At 39.1% G+C, this 19202-nt stretch overlaps 1 protein-coding gene across 1 annotated transcript; it reads left to right on the top strand.

The window, feature by feature from the left end:
- Window positions 1-10706: 10706 nt before the first annotated feature.
- Window positions 10707-19028, top strand: LOC107812431 (uncharacterized). Its single transcript, XM_075246198.1, has 19 exons — window positions 10707-10894; window positions 10996-11227; window positions 11804-11960; window positions 12222-12358; window positions 12475-12608; window positions 12734-12829; window positions 13435-13528; window positions 14532-14643; window positions 14761-14954; window positions 15236-15339; window positions 15412-15467; window positions 16053-16142; window positions 16239-16338; window positions 16488-16592; window positions 16671-16743; window positions 17777-17940; window positions 18177-18234; window positions 18360-18466; window positions 18588-19028. The coding sequence occupies exons 1-18, from the start codon at window positions 10892-10894 to the stop codon at window positions 18443-18445; spliced, it is 1995 nt and encodes a 664-aa protein (XP_075102299.1). The 5' UTR covers window positions 10707-10891; the 3' UTR covers window positions 18446-18466; window positions 18588-19028.
- The last annotated feature ends 174 nt before the right edge of the window (window positions 19029-19202 follow it).

The following is a 19202-nucleotide window of genomic DNA, read 5'->3' as shown; positions in this document are numbered from 1 at the left end:
TGAATCTCATTACACCTTTAATAGGTGAAATCCGGAGCAATACTCTTTCTCCAACCACGAATGCAATATCATGAACTTTACGGTCGGCATAACTCTTTTTCCTAGACTGAGCTGCGCGAAGTTGATCCTGAATAATCTTGACCTTATCTATGGCATCCTATACCAAATCGATACCCAACAACCGAGCCTCTCCCGGTTCAACGATTTGGATTGTGTGGTTGTCTACTTGTGAGGTTTTTGGTTATCAGCGTATTGGTGGGTTATTCCGACCAAGGAAAGAAAAACATCAATGGTAATTCGAGCAAAGAATTTGAGGAATGTGTGTTATATTTGGCCTTACCGGTACATGTTCAAGTTTTAGGAAGACTCAGAGTTTATGCTTCGTATAGATGTGATGTCCAAGGAAAGTAATTCAGCCGGGTTCTTTAAGAGGGTGTTCATGTGCTAGCAGAGCCTTGGAATTGATTATATTCGGGACCAAGTCAGAGTGGGTGACTCTCAACAACAGTCCTAGGGGGTTCAAAATAATTTAATTACAGTGCCTGGGGATTTCGAGTCCGTGGTATGGTTGAGTATTGAGCTTTTACAGTGTATTATGAAAGGGACCTGAAGTGTTCTATGTTATCATCGGTCTGCGGTGCAGCATTGGAGGAATGAGAGAAAATAACTTTGGATTTATAGAGGAATTTTCAAAATGGGTGTACCAGTTGAAGATGCTATCGTGCGCACAAGGAGAGTATGAGATGGTTCGTGGGTTTTGAGACGAAGTGGTCTCGTAAATTGGGTCACTCAGAATGAGTGCGAATTAAGTTCGTCATGTTTTGAATTAAGCTATTATTATTATTATTTCTAAGGCAAGTCAAGCGTGAGTTAGAAGAGGTTGGATCAGTTAGCAATGGTTAAATCGGCATGATGGTGGCAACGATCAGTTCCTTCAGCGTGTTAAGTTATGCAAGTGATTTGTGGCGGCACATGCGAGGCTTGACGGCCGTCGTAATTTGATTTATTTGGAGGTATTTGATTATAATGGCATGTTATGTGTAGATGGATCTTGGGAGGATTATGGTGGTTTAGACCGCAACTTGAGGTTGGTATTTTTTGTGGTTATGAGAATTCAGTCGCTTGTTGCAATGGTTCTCTAGAAATGCGTTAAGTGAGAGGTTTGATTATGATGAAGTGTTTATTCTATTAGCGGTTCAGGAGTTATGATGAAACTCTTGTATTCTCGCGTATTGGCATGTTAGGTGCAGTAAGCGGCATGGGAATTGGAAGCTGGGGATCAAGGTTGCAGTTCGGTGTTGACAAGATCGTCACGAGCTCGGAGGAGCAGGAAAGTATTCAGATGTTTAGAGTAAGCCGGTATTGTATTTAGCCTCACCTGAGATTAGTGTCATGTATAAAAGGCTTTGTGTACTAATTTGCGGATTCTCGATTCTCTTTATAGCATTGTATGGCCGGTGGTATGGATGGGCAGACTTTGCTACCTGGTGCGGAAGGTCGTGGGGACGTATCCCACGGGAGGATTGTATAAGTGTGACGTGTAGTCACTTGACTGATTAAAGATTTAAACCAAGTATGGGGATTATGGTACTATCCCTAATGTGAGAGAGTCTAGGCCTGAAGGGCGCTCTATTCATTTGATCGTCCAGATTTGACGGTTGTTCTTGTGTCATGGGAAAGGGTTATTGCGGATCCTTGAAAGGTTATTAACCCAGTACGGTACGATCAGAATCAGCCTGAGGTTCGTGGATGGATCTAGATGTGAATATGTGCTCTATATCGGGCTGGATGTGTTCATTTCAGCATAGCGTTGCTTACGGAGAGTCTTCAGGATTTCGATGTTATTTCATCGTCAGCTATTTCAGGTAATACTCTATTGTGCCATGTGGGTTATGATACAACTTGATTATTCACACATGTGTTGAGGTCCCGCGTAGCTGTAGTGTTATGTGAGCAGGATGGCTCTCGAGATGCAGATCATATATCGCACCTTAGCTGTGCTTGAGTTTCGTAGCAGATGGCACTATCCGTCTCCCAAGGATTTGTATTTTTGCACTTGGTGTGCTCGTGGTCGATATTCGGGTATTTCGTAGGTATAAGCATTATGGTTTGATAGGTACCTCCTTATTTATTGTCATGTGTGGATCGGGTGGCACGCCGCCACGGGTATATTGTTGGATCCAGTGACACGTCACTACGGGTATATTGTTTGGATCGGGTTGCATGCCGCAACGGTATCATGTGTGGATCGGGTTGCACGCTGCAATGGTATCATGTGTGGATCGGGTTGCACGCCGCAACAGTGAGATGTTGAGCACGGTTCCTTATATTTATTTTTGTGTGTCCTGTTTCTTGCCTCTGAAAAAGGCTCATAGTATGGTCATTTTATTCGTTACGCAGACTGGATAGTTCTTTTCCAGAGTTCGTTCTTCCCCTTATGTGTCACATTCAAGTTGTAGCTTGTTGGCGCATTGGTGGCGACATATGAAATCTTAGACAGTGGTTGCAGTGGATTATTGTCGGAGTAACTTATACTGGGTGAGACGAGATTATTGGACCTGGGATCAGTGCGATCAGATTTATATAAGGCATATTAAAGAGCAAATATCGTTATTCCGTTCAGAATGAGATAATGGTTCTTGTCAGGAGGAGAGACTCCATAAATTGTGATTCAGTAGGTGATTATGAGTTTCCATACATCTCTTCCGCCGTGGCAGTATTGCGAGAGTTGGAACATGACTTATATATGTATGGCTCGAGCTAGTGTGCTCAACTGGGTGGTGGTGGCACAGGTAGGTGCACGAGGTGTTAAACAGTGAATTTGGACAACTCTGGAGTAGTTCTTAGCATGTTCGAGAACGAACGTATGTTTAAGTGAGAGAAAATGTAACGACCCGATCGATCGTTTTGAGCTCTAGCACGACGTTCGGCGGTTTGAGGCCTTGAGTAGCTTCACTTCAGGTATTATGACTTACACGCATGGTCGGAATTTAATTTCAGGAAGTTCGGAGTTGATTTGAAAAGAAATCTCTAATTTTGGAAGCTTTAAGTTGGAAGAATTGACTAAGGTATGACTTTTGAGTAAACGACCTTGGAATCAGAATTTGAAGGTTCCAACAGGTTCGTATGATGATTTTGGACTTAGACGTATGTCCGGATCGGGTTTTGGATGACCCAGGAGTGTTTCAGCGCCTATTGTAGAAAGTTGGCATTTTGGAAGGATTTCATAAATTTGGATTGAAGTGTATTTTAATGTTATCGATGTTCGTTTGGAATTCCGATCCTGGTAATTGCTCCGTATGGCAATTATGGTCTTAGGAGCGCATCTGAATGTTGATTTGGAGGTTCGTAGGTCATTTCGGGGTCATTTGGCGAAAGTTATAAATTTGAAGGTTTTGGGAAAGTTTGACCAGGAGTGGACCTTTTGATATCGGGTTTGGATTCTGATTCTGAAAGTTGGAATAGGTCAGTAATATAAAATGTGACTTGTGTGCAAAATTTAAGGTCAATCGAACGTGATTTAATAGGTTTCGGCATCGAATGTAGAAGTTTGAAGTTCTAGAGTTCATTAAGCTCGAATTGGGGTGAGATTCATGATTTTGATGTTGTATAATGTGATTTGAGGCCTCGAGTGAGTTCGTGTCATGTTTTGGGACAGGTTGATGTGATTAGACAGGGTCCCGGAGGCCTCGGGTATGTTTCAGGGTAGTTTCGGACCAAGTTGGGATGCTTTGGAGCTGATGTGCTAGTGTTTGGCTTCCTCCTTCGCGAACGCGAAGGATCTCATGCGTTCGCGAAGAGGAATTTTGGGGTTGCTGGGATTTGGCCTTCGCGAACGCGAGGTAGTGGACGTGAACGCGAGGCAGAAGCTAGGAAAACCATCGCGAACACGACACAAGGGTCGCGAACGCGAAGAAGGAAGAGGACTGGGGGACCTGGAGCCATTAATATTCGCGAACGTGGAGCTTCAACCGTGAACGCGAAGCAATAGGGCTTGAAGGCATTGCGGACGCGGCCTAGATGACGCGAACGCGAAGAGGAAATTGGAGGCAGTGCATTTTTGGCATTCGCGATCGCGATGGTCTTTCCACAAACGCGAAGAAGGACGGACCTGGGCAGTGAAGTTTTAAAACGGGAATTTGGCCATTTTCACCTCATTTACTCCTTGGGAGCCGACCTTGGAGCGATTTTAGAGCACCATTTTCAGCATCAATCACAAGGTAAGTGATTTCCACCTATTTCAAAGTGTGTGTATATATATATATATATATATATATATATATATATATATATATATATATATATATATATATATATATATATATATATATATGGATTCTAACATGAAAATTTGGGATTTTGAAGAAAAGCCTAAAAATTGGTATTTTGGGATTTTGACCATGAATTTGGACATGGAATTGGGAATAAATTATATATTTGAGTTATTAATGTTGTGGGTAATGTTTATCTTCGAAAAAATTTCGGAATCGGGCACGTGGGACCGAGGGTTGGATTTATCGATTTTTTTCGAGCGGAGTTGGAAATTGTTATAATTTGATTTATAATAACTATTAGAGTATATATTTATGGATTTGCACATTGATTGACTAGTTTTGGAGCGACAGGCACCGGTTTGAGGTGTTAGAGTGGCGTTGGAGCTGGTTATGGAACTTCGGAGCGAGGTAAGTCTCTTGTCTAACTCTGTGAGGGGAAAACTACCCCTAGGTGTTGTAATTTATATGTGCTACTTGTTGCGGGGGCTAGGTACCCACGAGGTGACGAGAGTCCGTATGTAGCTACATTCATGTTATTGTACGGGTAGACTCAGGTTCACATCATGCTATAACTGTACTATTCGAGTTATCTCTTGCCTATTAAATTCTTTTACTTCACATTACGACTTGAGACTAGACATGCGTAGAGTGATAGATTTGCTATTGTAGAGATTTGATGAGTTTCATGATTAGCCGCAGAATAATTGTGTTTCCTCTTACGGATTTCTCGGCGCAATATGCGTTTTCGTCGAAAGGTTTTCCTTAAAATTGTAACTCACACGTTTATTTGTGAGTGGGATCAAGGACCCGTTTAAGCTTCTTATTCTAATGGGATCAGGTTGTTCACCTCGGCATGATTATGTACCACACTCTCATGGGAACAGGCCGTTCGCCTCGACAGTATAATAGATGCATCTATGGTTCGTGTCGTTCGACCCTCAACAATGCACAGATTATGATGGGATCGGGTCGTACGCCTCGATATTTCTATAAAATACTCTCATGGAAACGTGCGTAATATTTGACAAGAAGTCAGTGTATCTATGAGTCTTCTTGATTTGGATTATGACGACCTATCTGGTGAGATCCATTATATATATATATATATATATATATATATATATATATATATATATATATATATATATATATATATATATATACACACACACACACACAAGGAGGAAATTTCTAATTGAGAGATTGAGTTTATCATAGAGAGGAGGATTCTACCTCGTATTTACACTTGTTTATTTCGTTTTTTTACTCTGCCCCATATCTGTTTTACTTCTTACTGTGTATGTCATATTGGACCACTAGTAAGTGTCGATGTCGACCCCTCGTCACTACTTCTCTGGGGTTAGGCTAGATACTTACTAAGTACGTGTTGATTTACATACTCATGCTACACTTACCGCACATTTTGTGCAGGTACATATATGTCGGGTGGTCTTTCGGGTATTGCGGGGATTTACTGTGAGCTGTATTTCATGTTACGCTCTGCAGTCTGCAGAGTCTCCATCAGAGTTATTTATATTCTCCTGTCTAATTTGTATTCCAGACAGAGGTTGTATTGTATTATATTTCCTAGTTGATGCTCATGCACTTGTGACACCGGGTTGTTCTTTATTGTAATCATGAAAACATTATCATTTACCCTATAAATCATATTTCTTACTATTTAATTGATGAAAATCACGATTTTAAAAATAGTAAAATGAGTAATTAAGTTAATCATTCACTGTTGGCTTGCCTGGCGGTAGTGTTAGTCGCCATCACGACCTTTAGTGGATTTTGGGTCGTGACAGCAGAGACCCACAAGAAGAAGAAGAAGAAGAAGAAGAAGAAGAAGAAGAAGGAGGAGGAGGAGGACGGCACAAGAGAAGGATGGGTCGATGCGCGTGCTTCAGAGACATTTGTATGATCCAAACTCCAACACTATATTATTTTTCCCTCTTGATTTATTTTATTTATATAACGTGTATTATTTTTATTTCAGGATAAGTATCATATTGATCTTGATGTATGACGACAAACTCAGCCGGAGGGAACTCAGCCGGCCCCAGAAGATATGACTGCAATTTGGACACAAGCGGCTAGTGGCATGAATAAAGGTATAAATATTATGTAATTATCTATTTTGGTATTAGCTTGAAAGTTGCATGTTTGTTTTTTTTTTACTTCTTTTACTTTCTTTTATTTATTTCTCGTGAAATAAATAAATGTCGAGCCTACAGGATTGGATTACAGCCATCCTATAGTCGTCCACCAGCAGCATTATTCACTGGGGCATCAGTTTCCCAAGAAGGTATGGAAGCTATGTGTCAAAAAGTGGATCAAATATCGCAAGAATTTCAAGCAACTCAAGCTTTAATCCAAAAATTATTAAAAAAGAAAAGCAAAAAAAGGCAGTCAAGCTGCAATGGAGTCTGAGTCTCACTAGGATTCGCTATTTGAATGTTTTAGAGTTGAAGTTAGAGACATGTTTAATTTATGTTGTTTGATAGTTGGTTATTTGATTAGTTGGTTGAATTGTTATAAATATTATTATTCATTTTGTAGTAAATATTGGATTTGGATTGTTATACTAGGTATTTGGTTGGTTGTTAGGTGTTTGGTTGGCTGTTTTATTTGGCAGGTGGTGTAATTTAAAATATAGCAGAATTCTGCCAAAAATTTCCCAGATTTGCGATTGAACCAGTCGCAAATTTCACCAGAAATTACCCAGATTTGCGACTGATTCAGTCGCAAATTGAGAATTTCTAAAAAAAATTAATTAAGATTTGCGACTGATTCGGTCGCAAATTGAGAATTTTTGATTTTTTAAAATTAATTAATACTAAATATGTACGACTGTTTCAGTTGGAATATTTAATTAAAAATTAATTTATTATTTAATTTTACAACGGAATCAGTCGGAACTTTTAATTTGTATTTTTTTTATTCTGGTCAGCGACTGAATTAGTCGCAAATTTAGCGATCAATTCGGTCGCAAATGGTTTAAATTCAAATGTCCCTGTATTTTTCAGTTTGTAATTTTTGATTAATTTTGTCGCAAATATTTTGCGACCACGTGTTTTCCGACTGACCCTTATCAGTCAAAAATTCGTTGGAAAAATACAATTTCTGACCGATTTTTGACTGATTTGACGGTCGCAAATTTGTTATTTTTTAGTAGTGAAATAACTTCAAATTTTATACCCAATATTCTAACATCAATAGACTTATATCCTGTTTGGCCAAGCTGTAAAAATCAGCTTATTTTGGAAAGTGCTTTTTCTCATAAGTGTTTTTCTCAACAGTACTTTTGGTGAGAAACAATTTGTGTTTTGCTAAATAATTTGAAAAGTATTTCTGAGTAGCAATTAGTGTTTGGCCAAGCTTTTAAAAATTGCTTCTAAGTATATTTTTCTCAAAAGTGCGTTTCAAAAAAATATTTTTGGAGAAAAGCTACTTTTTTTGCTTCTCCAAAACTATTTCTGATTCTCCTCAAAACTATTTTTTTTCTTCCAAAAGCTTGGCCAAATACTTTAACTTTGAAAAAAACACTTTTTTTAAATAAAAAAAAAGTAGTTCTAGAAATTGAGAGGCTTGGCCAAACAGGCTATTGATAAACTCACTTTGCTTTTCAACAATCAATCTCAAAACTTATTAACGATACTTTTTCAATTTTAACTAAACCAATTCAAATCAATCACAAATAAGAAAGGGAAGAAAGATAACTAAGGAGAGGAGCAAGTTCTAACGAATGTCCATAAGAAGGACATCCAAATGAAATGTCTTGTATTATTTCATAACACATTTGAACCTTAAGTGCATCTTTTTAAATATTGAAAAACTTTAATATTAGACGAGCAACAAATTGCGATCGCACAAATCATAAATAATCGCTAGATGAATCAATAATATAAAATAAAGACAAGTAGAAAAAAAAAAGAAACAACAAGAAAACAAAAGCTCACATCGAACATCGATCTACTGTGCACTCTAATATCTCACGAGAAACAAATTAAATGATATAAGTAATGATCTCTCAATAAATTAACTATTTAACACAAAGGCAAACAACAACAACAACAACAACAACCCACTAGAATCCCATTAGTGGTGGGGTCTAGGGAGGGTAGAATGTACGCAAACCTTACCCCTACCCCGAAGGAATAAAAAGATTATTTCCGGGAGACCCTCGGCTTAGAGACAATAGATCCGTAACCCCAATAGAAACCAGAAAAATAGTATCAGTATCGTAAAATAAAATAAATAAATGAAAACGCCAAAATGTGAAAGACAGCAAAAAAAAGAAGAAAAAAAAAGTGAACACACAACAAAAACCGCTAACAGTCCTAGACGAAACACTATCACACTAGCCGGCGCAGCGAGGAGAAATGCTCGACTACCCCTAACCTACAACCCTAATGCTCGACCTACATAGGTTCCTATCAACCCTGAAGCTGCGCCATGTCCTATCTGATCACCTCGCCCCAGTACTTCTTAGGCCGCCCTATGCCTCTTCTCGTAACTGCCAGAGCCAAACACTCGCACCTCCTAACCGGAGCATCTAGGCTCCTCCTCCACACGTGCCCGAACTACCTAAACCTCGCTTCTCGCATCTTGTCATCCATGGGATCCACGCCCACCCTCTCCCGAATATCCTCATTCCTAATCTTATCCATCCTAGTGTGCCCGCACATCCATCTCAACATCCTCATTTCTGCTACTTTTATCTTCTGCATATGTGAAATCTTGATTGATCCTAACACTCAACCCCATACAACATGACCGGTCTAACCACTGCTCTGTAGAACTTACCTTTAAGTTTTGGTGGTACAGTCTTGTCACACAGGACTCCAGACGCTAACCTCCATTTCATCCACCCCACCCCGATACAGTACGTGACATCCCCGGTCGATCTCCCCATCTCCCTGGATAATAGACCCTAGGTACTTGAAACTCTCTCTCTTAGGGATGACTTGTGAGTCAAGCCTCACTTCCACATCCATTTCCCCCGACACGTTACTGAACTTGCACTCCAAATATTCCGTCTTGGTCCTATTCAACTTGAAACCTTTAGACTCTAGGACATGCCTCCATTCTTTCAGTCTCTCGTTAACGCGCATCATGTCTCATCAATCAGAACTATATCATCAGCGAACAGCATACACCAAGGCACCTACCCTTGAATATGGTGTGTCAGTGCGTCCATCGCCAGGGAAAATAAGAACGGGCTGAGCGCAGATCCTTGGTGTAACCCCATAACCACCGGAAAAGGCTCTAAGTTACCTCCCACTGTCCTAACCCGAGTCTTAGCTCCATTATACATATCTTTTATCGCCCTAATATAAGCTACCGATACACCTTTCACCTCCAGGCATCTCTAAAGAACGTCCCTAGGGACCTTGTCATACGCCTTCTCTAGGTCAATAAACACCATGTGCAAATCCCTCTTCCTATCTCTGTACTGTTCCACCAACCTCCTAATAAGATGGATAGCTTCCGTAGTAGAACGACCCGGCATGAACCCGAACTGGTTCTCTGATATAGACACCGCCCTCCTTACCCTCCCTTCCACCACCCTCTCCCAAACTTTCATGGTATGACTCAGTAACTTGATACCCCTATAGTTGTTACAATTCTGGATATCACCTTTGTTCTTGTACATCGGAATCATTGTACTCCATATCCACTCATCTGGCATCCTCTTCATCCTGAGAATAACATTAAACAGCCCAGTCAGCCACTCCAAGTCTGCTTTACCCACATACCTCCAAAATTCTACTGAGATCTCGTCTGGTCCGGTCGCTTTGCCCCGACTCATCTTACGCATCGCTCCCATGACCTCCTCAACCCTAATACGCCTACAATACCTAAAGTCTCGGTGACTCTCAGAGTGCCCCAATCCCCCTAACACGATGTTTCTGTCCCCCTTTTCGTTCAGTAGTTTATGAAAGTACGATTGCCATCTTTACTTATTTTGGGCATCTTCCATCAATACACGACCTTCTTCATCTTTGATGCACCTAACTTGATCCAGGTCACGAGCCTTCCTCTCTCTCGCTCTGCTAACCGAAATAACTTCTTGTCCCTGCCTTTGCCTCCCAGTTCCTTCTACAACTGACCAAACGCAACAGTTTTAGCTTCCGTGACCGCTAATTTTGCCTCCCTCTTAGATTCCTTATATCTTTCTCAATTCGCTCTCATCTGCTCCTCATCGGTGCTCTCCACTAACTTAAGGTATGCCGCTTTCTTTACTTCCACTTTACCCTGAACTACGTCATTCCACCACCAGTCGCGTCGGTGTCCGCCAGAGTAGCCCTTCGAGATTCCTAACACCTCCCTCGCCGCCTCCCTTATATATTCCGCCGTTGCCGTCCAGATAACGCTAGCATCCTCACCACTATGAATATAAAGAAATTCTCACGTGTGAAATATCTTGGGCCATGCTCAGCATGAGCCTCTATAAAATCATTCTGAAAATTCAAGAAACATCTCCAAGGTACTCTTAACGGCGTCGTTTTCACCGACATTGAGAACATTCCCTCCACAGCACAAAGACTTGAACTTTTTGGAAATCCCCTTTTGATTTTCCATAATCTGCTGCTTCTTCTCCAGCCACTTCAATGGTTGCTAAATGCTTCCCAACGCCTTCTACTTTAGTCCTTTCACCACTGAATTTATCAATGTATTCCTCCATTTTGTTGACTTCGTTTTGTTTAAATTGCAGGAAGAGCAAGCTTCAAGTAGTGGAGCATCATCATCATCATCATCTCAACCGCAGCCTCACTCACAACCTTCGTTAGATGATTGTTTGAAGCTACTGAGAGGAGAAAGAGATGAGCAGCGATTAGCGGGTTTACTTCTAGTTACAAAGTTTTGCAATAAAGATGACCACGCCGCCATTCGCATGGTTTACGACGCCGTTGGACCTCAATTCCTCCACCGCCTTCTCCGTACTGGTAAAGGGCCTTTTTTTTTTTTTTTTGTTCATCGAATTTTTAGCATTTGAATTGGTAGTTAAGTGTGTCAAGGGATACTTAGTTCAGTGGCGGAGCCACGAATTTATATACGGGGATTCAAAAAAATACTAGAATGCCATACTTGAGATTTGAGCTTGTCTTAAAGCAAATTTCGAACCCCCTTTACCACTAGGAAAGAATTTTACCTTTTGTCAAGGGGATTCAACTGTATATACGTAACCAAAAAACATTTTTACCCTATATGCACAGTATAATTTTTCAAGGAAGAGGAAAAAATTGTAGTCAACTTGTCTCTCTTTTTCCCTTTTGGAGCCAAGCTGGCAAGTTTGCACTTTTAGAATGCAAGGTTGCCCCCACTCGATCCTCAAATTTGTATCTAAGGTTTGATTTCCTAATTTGCCTTAAAAGATAAATTACTTATCAGAATACGAAATGGGCCCAACTGGAGGGGATTATATAGAGGATTCATATTGCAGACTTCAGTTAGTTTGACTTTGAGTTGTAGTTGACTGATTGATTGATTGAAGTTTTAATCTGAAAATTGGTTCTTAATAGGAACGGGGAAAGGAAGTGATCGACCAGGCGATAACCGTGACGCCTACTTGCAGTTGTCAATCACTGTTCTTGCAGCATTTTGTAGAGTTCCCGAGATTGCGGCTTCTGAAGATATGGTTACTAAGATTCCTCTCATTGTAGAGATAATGTCTGCAAAGTATGTTCTCTGGTGAATCATTTCATTGGCAATTTCAGTTTTGTAGTTTATGTTGCTGTTATTAATTGGTGAGAAATTCCTTTAGTAAATGCAGAGTTAGTTAGAGTTATTCTGTTGTTTCTGAAGTAGTTAATTTTATTGTGTCTGAGAGCATCTAGTTTGTTACTGTGTGGTGCTTTTTTTTTCTAATTACAAGTACATTTGCCTTCTCCATTTCTTCTTCCAAATGTGTAACATTTGGCACTTTGTTTGCATTTCCAGAGCAGGGTCACCTATCATTGAAGAATGCTACGAATTTTTGTTTTTGGTCTCAGCGGCCAATGAAGAAGGGGTTAAAACCTTGTACGATTCTGGTGGCTTGCATGTGGTAGCTTCACAAATGTCAATTCTACCAGATGGTATTTAGTTTGATCATCTGAAACATGTTACTTTTTCTAAGGATCATGGTGTCACCTTATCACTCCACGCTTTCCATTGTCTCTACAGCCCTTTTGCCTTTTTAAATTGTTTTCAGGTTCTCATATGATTGAACTTGCTATGAGACTTGTGCATATGATTGAACTTGCTATGAGACTTGTGCAAATCATTGTTATTAAGCTACCCTCAGAAAATGTTTATTCTGAGCATCCAGCTGATCTATCAATGGTGGTGAGTCTACAAGCACTGAGTCCCTCTGATAGAGTTTTTTGGTGCAGTTATTGGAGACTCAATTTACGGCACACATTGCGTTTTCACTTGCACTAAATTTGCGTGTGTTTTTTTCTTTATGGTAGTTGGCTGCAGTGGCAAAGCAGTTTGCTGTACTGCAGAATGCACTGAAGTTTGAAGCGCTTCACCTGCTATCGACTATCCTGTCCAACAGTTATTTTGTATGTTAGTTACTTTATATTAAACACGTGTACTATCGTTTCTTTTGGTGTTACATGGTCATATATTCTTGCTAATACGTGATCAACTATATTAAAAATTTCATGATCTTCTGTTATATGATTTTCCATGTTTCGGATAACCAATCGATTGATTTGTTTGTAGTTATCAGTTACCATACTTGCCAGCAGTCATTGCTCCATCAAGCAACTTCTCTATCTTTATTCTTTATATATAGAGATATTCATTATCTTTGTATCCTTCATACATATTAAAAGAAAGCTTTAAAATGAATCTATTAGAATTACTGATATATCCTTTATGTAGAACTAGAGGAATAGAATTGAAAATGAATACATCAGAATAACCAATCAAAGTTTATGGTTTGTATATAGTGAAAATTGATAGAGCGTAGTCCTGCTTATCGGGATTTGCTCGTAGTGATCTTTTAGAATATACAGTTTACCGTTTGAAGAAGGCTAGACACATTTTATCTTGCATTCAGACATGAGTTCTTTTTTTTTGCTCCTTGAACTCCATATATGCTCCTTTCATCATGCCTCTATAGTTTGGAATCCGGCTGTGACTTTTTATACACAACTTGCAGGTGCTTGTATATGATGCTCTTCGCTTAATGAAAAATGATGTTTGGTCAACAAACATGCGCATTGGTATTGTAGCTATCTTACAGAATCGAGTCGGTATGTTAACATTTATGTATAAATATATTTCTTTATCCATATTGCATATCCTTGACCTTGTGAAAGTAATTTTTGTTACTTAAGAGAATATGGGATTGAATGTGGAGGCCTAACATATCTATACAATGAGTGCCATAGAAATGCGGATGCTAAGATGAATTCTTAATTGTACAAGATTGGTGAAGATTATAATAATCATTACAGATAGAGGGTCAATAGTAACATAGAGAACAAATGAGAGTCGGTCACATGAGATGGTTTGGCCATGTCTTACATAGTGCATTTCTGTAGGTGTAACAGTGTGATGATTATAGGTGCTAAAATGGGACGAGTTAGATTGAAAATCATGTGGATTGAAATTTCCTAAAAAAACCTACACTCTCTTGGAATCAATATGGATTTAGGTACTAGCAGAACACATGAAGTAAATGATCCATATAGGTCATAGTAACTAGTTAGAATTAAGGCTTAACGACAAAGGTTTAGTTGTTGTTGTTACACGTACTTTAGGTTCTGTGTTTGCCAAAAGTTTCTTAACTATAGTTATAGACTCGTATTTCGGTGTAGGAATAAATGTGATTTTTTTTTTTTTTTGGGTAAATGTGAGCTTTAGAAAATCTTATTTGCCTTAAAGCACAAATTATTTATCGGTGTCGAGTTAAATGGGACCAAGTAGAGCCAAATGGATTTGAAGGATTCATTTTGAGATTGAGGTGTAGTTGATTGATTGATTGAGAGAACTCTGATTTGGTTCCAAATTTTGTTATTAGTACTCTATTGAGTGTAAGCCAAAAAACCAGGGAAGCCGAGCTCTCAAGTCGCCACATAAAGGGTATTCCAGCTTAATCGCTTCAATATTGACTCTTATTTTTTCTAAGTGGAACATTTTCCCTGTCCAGTGCAAATTGTACATGGAATTGTTGCATATTAAGTTGTTTTGAGGTCCTTTTTTATATACATATATCTATTATTTTAATTCTCCTTCTCCTCATTTCTATCGCAGCACCTTCGCATAAGCTTCAGGCTCTTATTCTGGCTGAGTCTGTCATATCAATTGTCGGTGAAGGGTGGTTAATTGGGGAGATGAACTTAACTGATTCCATGCCTGCTGACAGGTAAAGCAGAAATTCATGGTGTTGAAGTTGTGTTCCTCTTGCTTTAACTTGCCTCCTCCATTGGCTTATCTCTGACTTGGGACATAGAAAGCATTAAGTGTCTCTTCATCTCTTCAGGTGTATTCTGCTTGTTTTGGAGTCATCCAGGGTTGAAATTGCTGTGCTTTTAAATGACCTAGCATACTTAAAATATGAAGCCTCCAAGGAGTCCTCAAATAGAGAGAATATTCTTGTGAAGCAGAGGAATCTTGGCGTAGCCTTCTCTTTGGTTGAAAAAATAATTAAACTTATTTCAAGTTTTGGTGGCGAAGGTATGTGCCTATATATTTCTTATATTCTCTGAGATTTATCAATATTATATTACTGAAGACATTAATACGGAACCCGATTAGTGCTAAAATTTTTAATACTAAGGTCATCTCCACTTGTACTACCCTTTACAGTCAATTTTCGTCAAATAGGAAGCTTGATTCTGGGACAGAGGGTGTATTTCATTTGCATGTTATGCTTGCTGTTATCTCTTGATCCAAGAGTAGAGAGAGATGTTAGGAGGTGACTTATGAGCTGTTCATTTAACGATAACTGTTTGCAGAGTCAACTGCTAATGCTGTTATCAGTGAGAGCACTTTCACAAAAATCATTTCTGGGCTCAATGAGACAATTGGTGTTGTTTTGGACTATCTACGAGATGCTAAGGTACTATTATCCATCAGTGCCTAGGAGAAAAAGTATAGCAAGTATGCTCACGCAACAATGATGTTTTGGCAGGAGCATGGGCAGATGAAAGGGGATGATCTTCTAGCAGCAGTGCGAGTAATTGGAAGGTATGAATCCCACCTTTCCTTCTGTGTGGATGTCAAAAAAAAGTAGAAAAAACTGTGGCTGCATAAAAAATAGTCCTCAACCGTACCTCTCTTTGCAGGTGATATTCTTAGAGAAAGAAGCAAGCCTTTCCAATGAGCAGATTTAGCAAAATCCTTGCTAGTTTAAGTTTCTAGTTTTTCGTTCTTCAAATTGGGATCAATTGCTTCTTCTGCTTGTGCTTGAGTTTTATCGCCATGTTGTTCTCTTATATGCTTTTCGCCATTGTGAGCTAAATTATTGACTTGTTTCTCTTTTCTTTGGATGTATTGGGTCATAAATTCATCTGTTGACAAGCTTTATTCCCAATTTCATTGCTCATTCACATAGGAAATTTCTTTTACTTCTGATTCAGCTTCCTGTTGTAAATGGATGCAATTGCACATATGGGTGACTTGAAGTCTACAACTTCCTGGTTCATCTGCTAGTTGAAGTTGGAGTTGAATTTGTTCCAACAAAGACTTCTTGCCATATTTGTTGGTGATTGGAGTTTGAACTGGATTCCATTAGAGAAATTTTTAAGTAGTGAATGTCTTTTGTTCTTTCAGCTATCTTGCAGAAGCACCTCATGCATGTAAAGATAAGGTCACAGCACTCCTAGGTTATATGCTTTCAATTGAAGGGGAAGATGAATTGAGGTTTGACATTTCTATTACTGTTTTGATTAGCTAACATTTCTCTCAATTTCTTGAACGTGCGGCTGACGTGGAACTTGACATGGTTTCAAATGGCAGTCCTTTTTATTCCATCTGTTTTTTGCTTCCAATGCTGTGTCAAATAACTCTCAAGACTGGAGGCTGTAAAATTTTAGCTTCCTCAGGTGCATTCAGAGAAGTGAGTCTCACTTTCATTCTGATTTCTATGATTAATACAGCATATTCACGATCTCTATGAACCAACATTTTTGTATGGCAGCTGGCACTCCATCTATATGTCCTCCTCTTCGTATCTTGATCTTCCAAAGGAATGTATTTAATCTGCAGGTTGCTGGTTGCCTCATTGCGTTGATTGAACAAAACAATTATACATCTGAGGATAATGGTTCTATATTCTTGGCGTGCGACACAGTCTTGAATCTTCTTCTAAAGGTAGTTCCCGCGCAACAGCATCTTATTTGATGAATTAGTTATGTTTGTATGATGTTACTGACAATGTTGCCTTCTCAGCGCGAACAAATCAAATTTCCCTCAGATGATCCCAGTTTTATCAGACTTTTAGTTGCATTGTTACATTGGGCAGGTAACATCTTTAACTGAAGCTTTTTGCACTTGCCAAGCCTGATCTCTTTGTTTCAACTGTTGAATTTTCTTGGTTTCCTCTGCATTCATTGTTCATGTCTCCCGTCTGTAGCATATCCAAAAAGTTGAAAATTAATGCCCATCCACTTTTTGCGAAGAGGTGTAACTTTTAACTGACCAGTATCTAGTATCAAGGAGGCCCCCGGGGCATCATAGTTGCGTACTCCTAACCTCTTGCTTCCACAGTTTAAGGGACACAGAAAGGGAAGCGAGAATTTACTATAATTAAACTAGGAAAAGGTTTCTGTTTAGTGGCGGGTCATTGCTGCTTCCGTTCAAGGAACTTCTGATGCTTCAAAATGCACCACCTAGAAATCTTATATCTCTGCTATCTGGCTATCCCTCCAATATGTGAGATTGTGAAGCTCTTTTCTGTTGCTCGCACATGAGCGCAAAAAGTAAATACCAAAGGCAAGGGAGGGAGAGCTTGTTCAATTTTATTTTCTTTTTTCGTTGTTTTTGTTGTGCATGCATACCTGTTCGACATTGCTGGGGGTTGTAGGTGCTTCAAGCTGAGATACTGCAGTTACTAGGGATAATGTCTCTTTATTAAGGATGTCAGATACTGCAGTTACTAGGGATAATGTCTCTTTATTAAGGATGTCAGAGAAACCTTAACAGAATTCTGCCTTCATAATCTCCTGGATGGATTTCTGACATCATTTACCAATAAAACCAGAGCGCGGATGATTGTCGATCTGAAATTTATGTCAAAATAAAAGAAGAGCTGTACTTCAGTAACAAATTGTTCTTCCATGTTGTCATTGAATTTTCAGCTATTTGTGACCACCAAGAGTAAATATCATATATACCGTATCTATAAATTATGAAGGCTCCTCCTAACAAATTGCCTGGAGATGGTAGATGCCCAGTTTCTCTCTACCGAGACCGACGTATTGTCTCGACCATTTTTCACCTAGTTTGTTTTTGGTTGCTTTCACAAAGTTGCTGAAATTTCTATATTTGCATTCCAGAGGGTACGGATGATGCATCTATTGTCATGATGGCATCAAGCATCTGTTCACTTATACTTGATTTGAAGTCAGAGGAAGCTCTTCTAAATCATCCTGACTTCGCTGCTGGCAATATTACTAGTCTGTCGAAGCTCATTGGACGAAGCTTTGCTATGTGTGGTCAGGTAATTCACTGGCTTATGCTTCAACCCTTCTGTTATACCTAATTTGACTGTACATCAATAATAGCTTTTTGATATGTTGGGATTACTCATAAGCAATCTCAGCAACCGATCCTCCCCACCCTTCCTCTTCCTCCCATTTAAAATGGACATGAGAAAAGAAACATGCCATAGAAATGATCTGTTAGTTGTGGTTTCTGATACTCCAGTTGACAAATTATTTTTCTGGCTTAATTCAGGAGTTGATGTCCGATGATGCTAAAGCTGAAGTTGATCTATTCCAGATAATTAGCTCAGGTTTGTAGTTCTCTTATATTAAGAATGTTTAGTTGTTCTATTTCGTATATTCTCTTTCTTCCTAGCTTTGAAAAAGTTTGAGAAACAGTTGCTTATTCTACTTGTGCTATCTAAATTTGGTATAGCATATTCATCATGGGCTGATCGATTCCCTCGCATTAGACAAGCTGTCGAGAGCTCAAGGCCTTTTCCATTTCGACATGTTTCATAGAAATCTTGTTCACTTGATGAGGTATGTTTGACTTGACTGTAAAATTCTGGTAAAGCTCAATTGATTTACCTTCTGTGAAGGGTGATGTCTTTCTGCAGTCATGAACATTTCATTCATGTATTCTGGACTTTCTAATGCCCAGGATTCTGGATATGTGACGCTACCTATAGCTTTCAATGGAGCTTTTGCACTGGCCAAAAGACGTTAGTGTTTCCGTATATTGCCTAGTGAGTAAATCTTCTGAGGGGGGAATGCAGTTGACATTTTGATCTTTGGACCGACTGATGAGCAGTGAATTCAACCTTTTCCTATCAGCTGTTGGATCAAAGTTCTTAGGATGAAAAGTCAAATGATGTTCTAACATGCACAAACTTGCCTCATTACAAGCCTTTTCCGTTTTTCCAAATTTGTGCATATGTATCAGCCTCTTGCACGTCTTTGCACTTGTTGTACCATTTTTCCTAAGAGAGTTGCTGAACATGGCTCATCACATAGAATTGGAACTTAGTTCTGTAAATTAGTGTGTTATTTGGTTAATCTCCTTGTACAAAATGTATGTTTTAATTAGATCTCTTTGGTCATATTTTGGTATCTCTTCTTACCTTGTTATTGGTAAGCATATTAGAGAAGGTAAGGTGAGACACTACAAGCCATGTGCCAAAAGGAAGATTCTTGCAAAGTTAGTGTGTCAGTCTAATTTTCCTTTCAAAATTAATTCACCTTCAATCAATAGTCAATATTATTAGAAAAAGAAAAG

This window comes from Nicotiana tabacum, chromosome 23 (assembly GCF_000715075.1).
Source record: "Nicotiana tabacum cultivar K326 chromosome 23, ASM71507v2, whole genome shotgun sequence".
Classification (NCBI taxonomy): Eukaryota; Viridiplantae; Streptophyta; class Magnoliopsida; order Solanales; family Solanaceae; genus Nicotiana; species Nicotiana tabacum.
This window is presented reverse-complemented; position numbering and strand designations above follow the sequence as displayed.

What these genes read in the sequence shown, in the direction of transcription:
- LOC107812431 (XM_075246198.1), top strand. An exon ending in GCAGTGCGAGTAATTGGAAG is followed by an intron (nt 15,468 to 16,052) that starts GTATGAATCCCA and finishes TTGTTCTTTCAG; the next exon opens with CTATCTTGCAGAAGCACCTC. An exon ending in ATTCCAGATAATTAGCTCAG is followed by an intron (nt 18,235 to 18,359) that starts GTTTGTAGTTCT and finishes AATTTGGTATAG; the next exon opens with CATATTCATCATGGGCTGAT.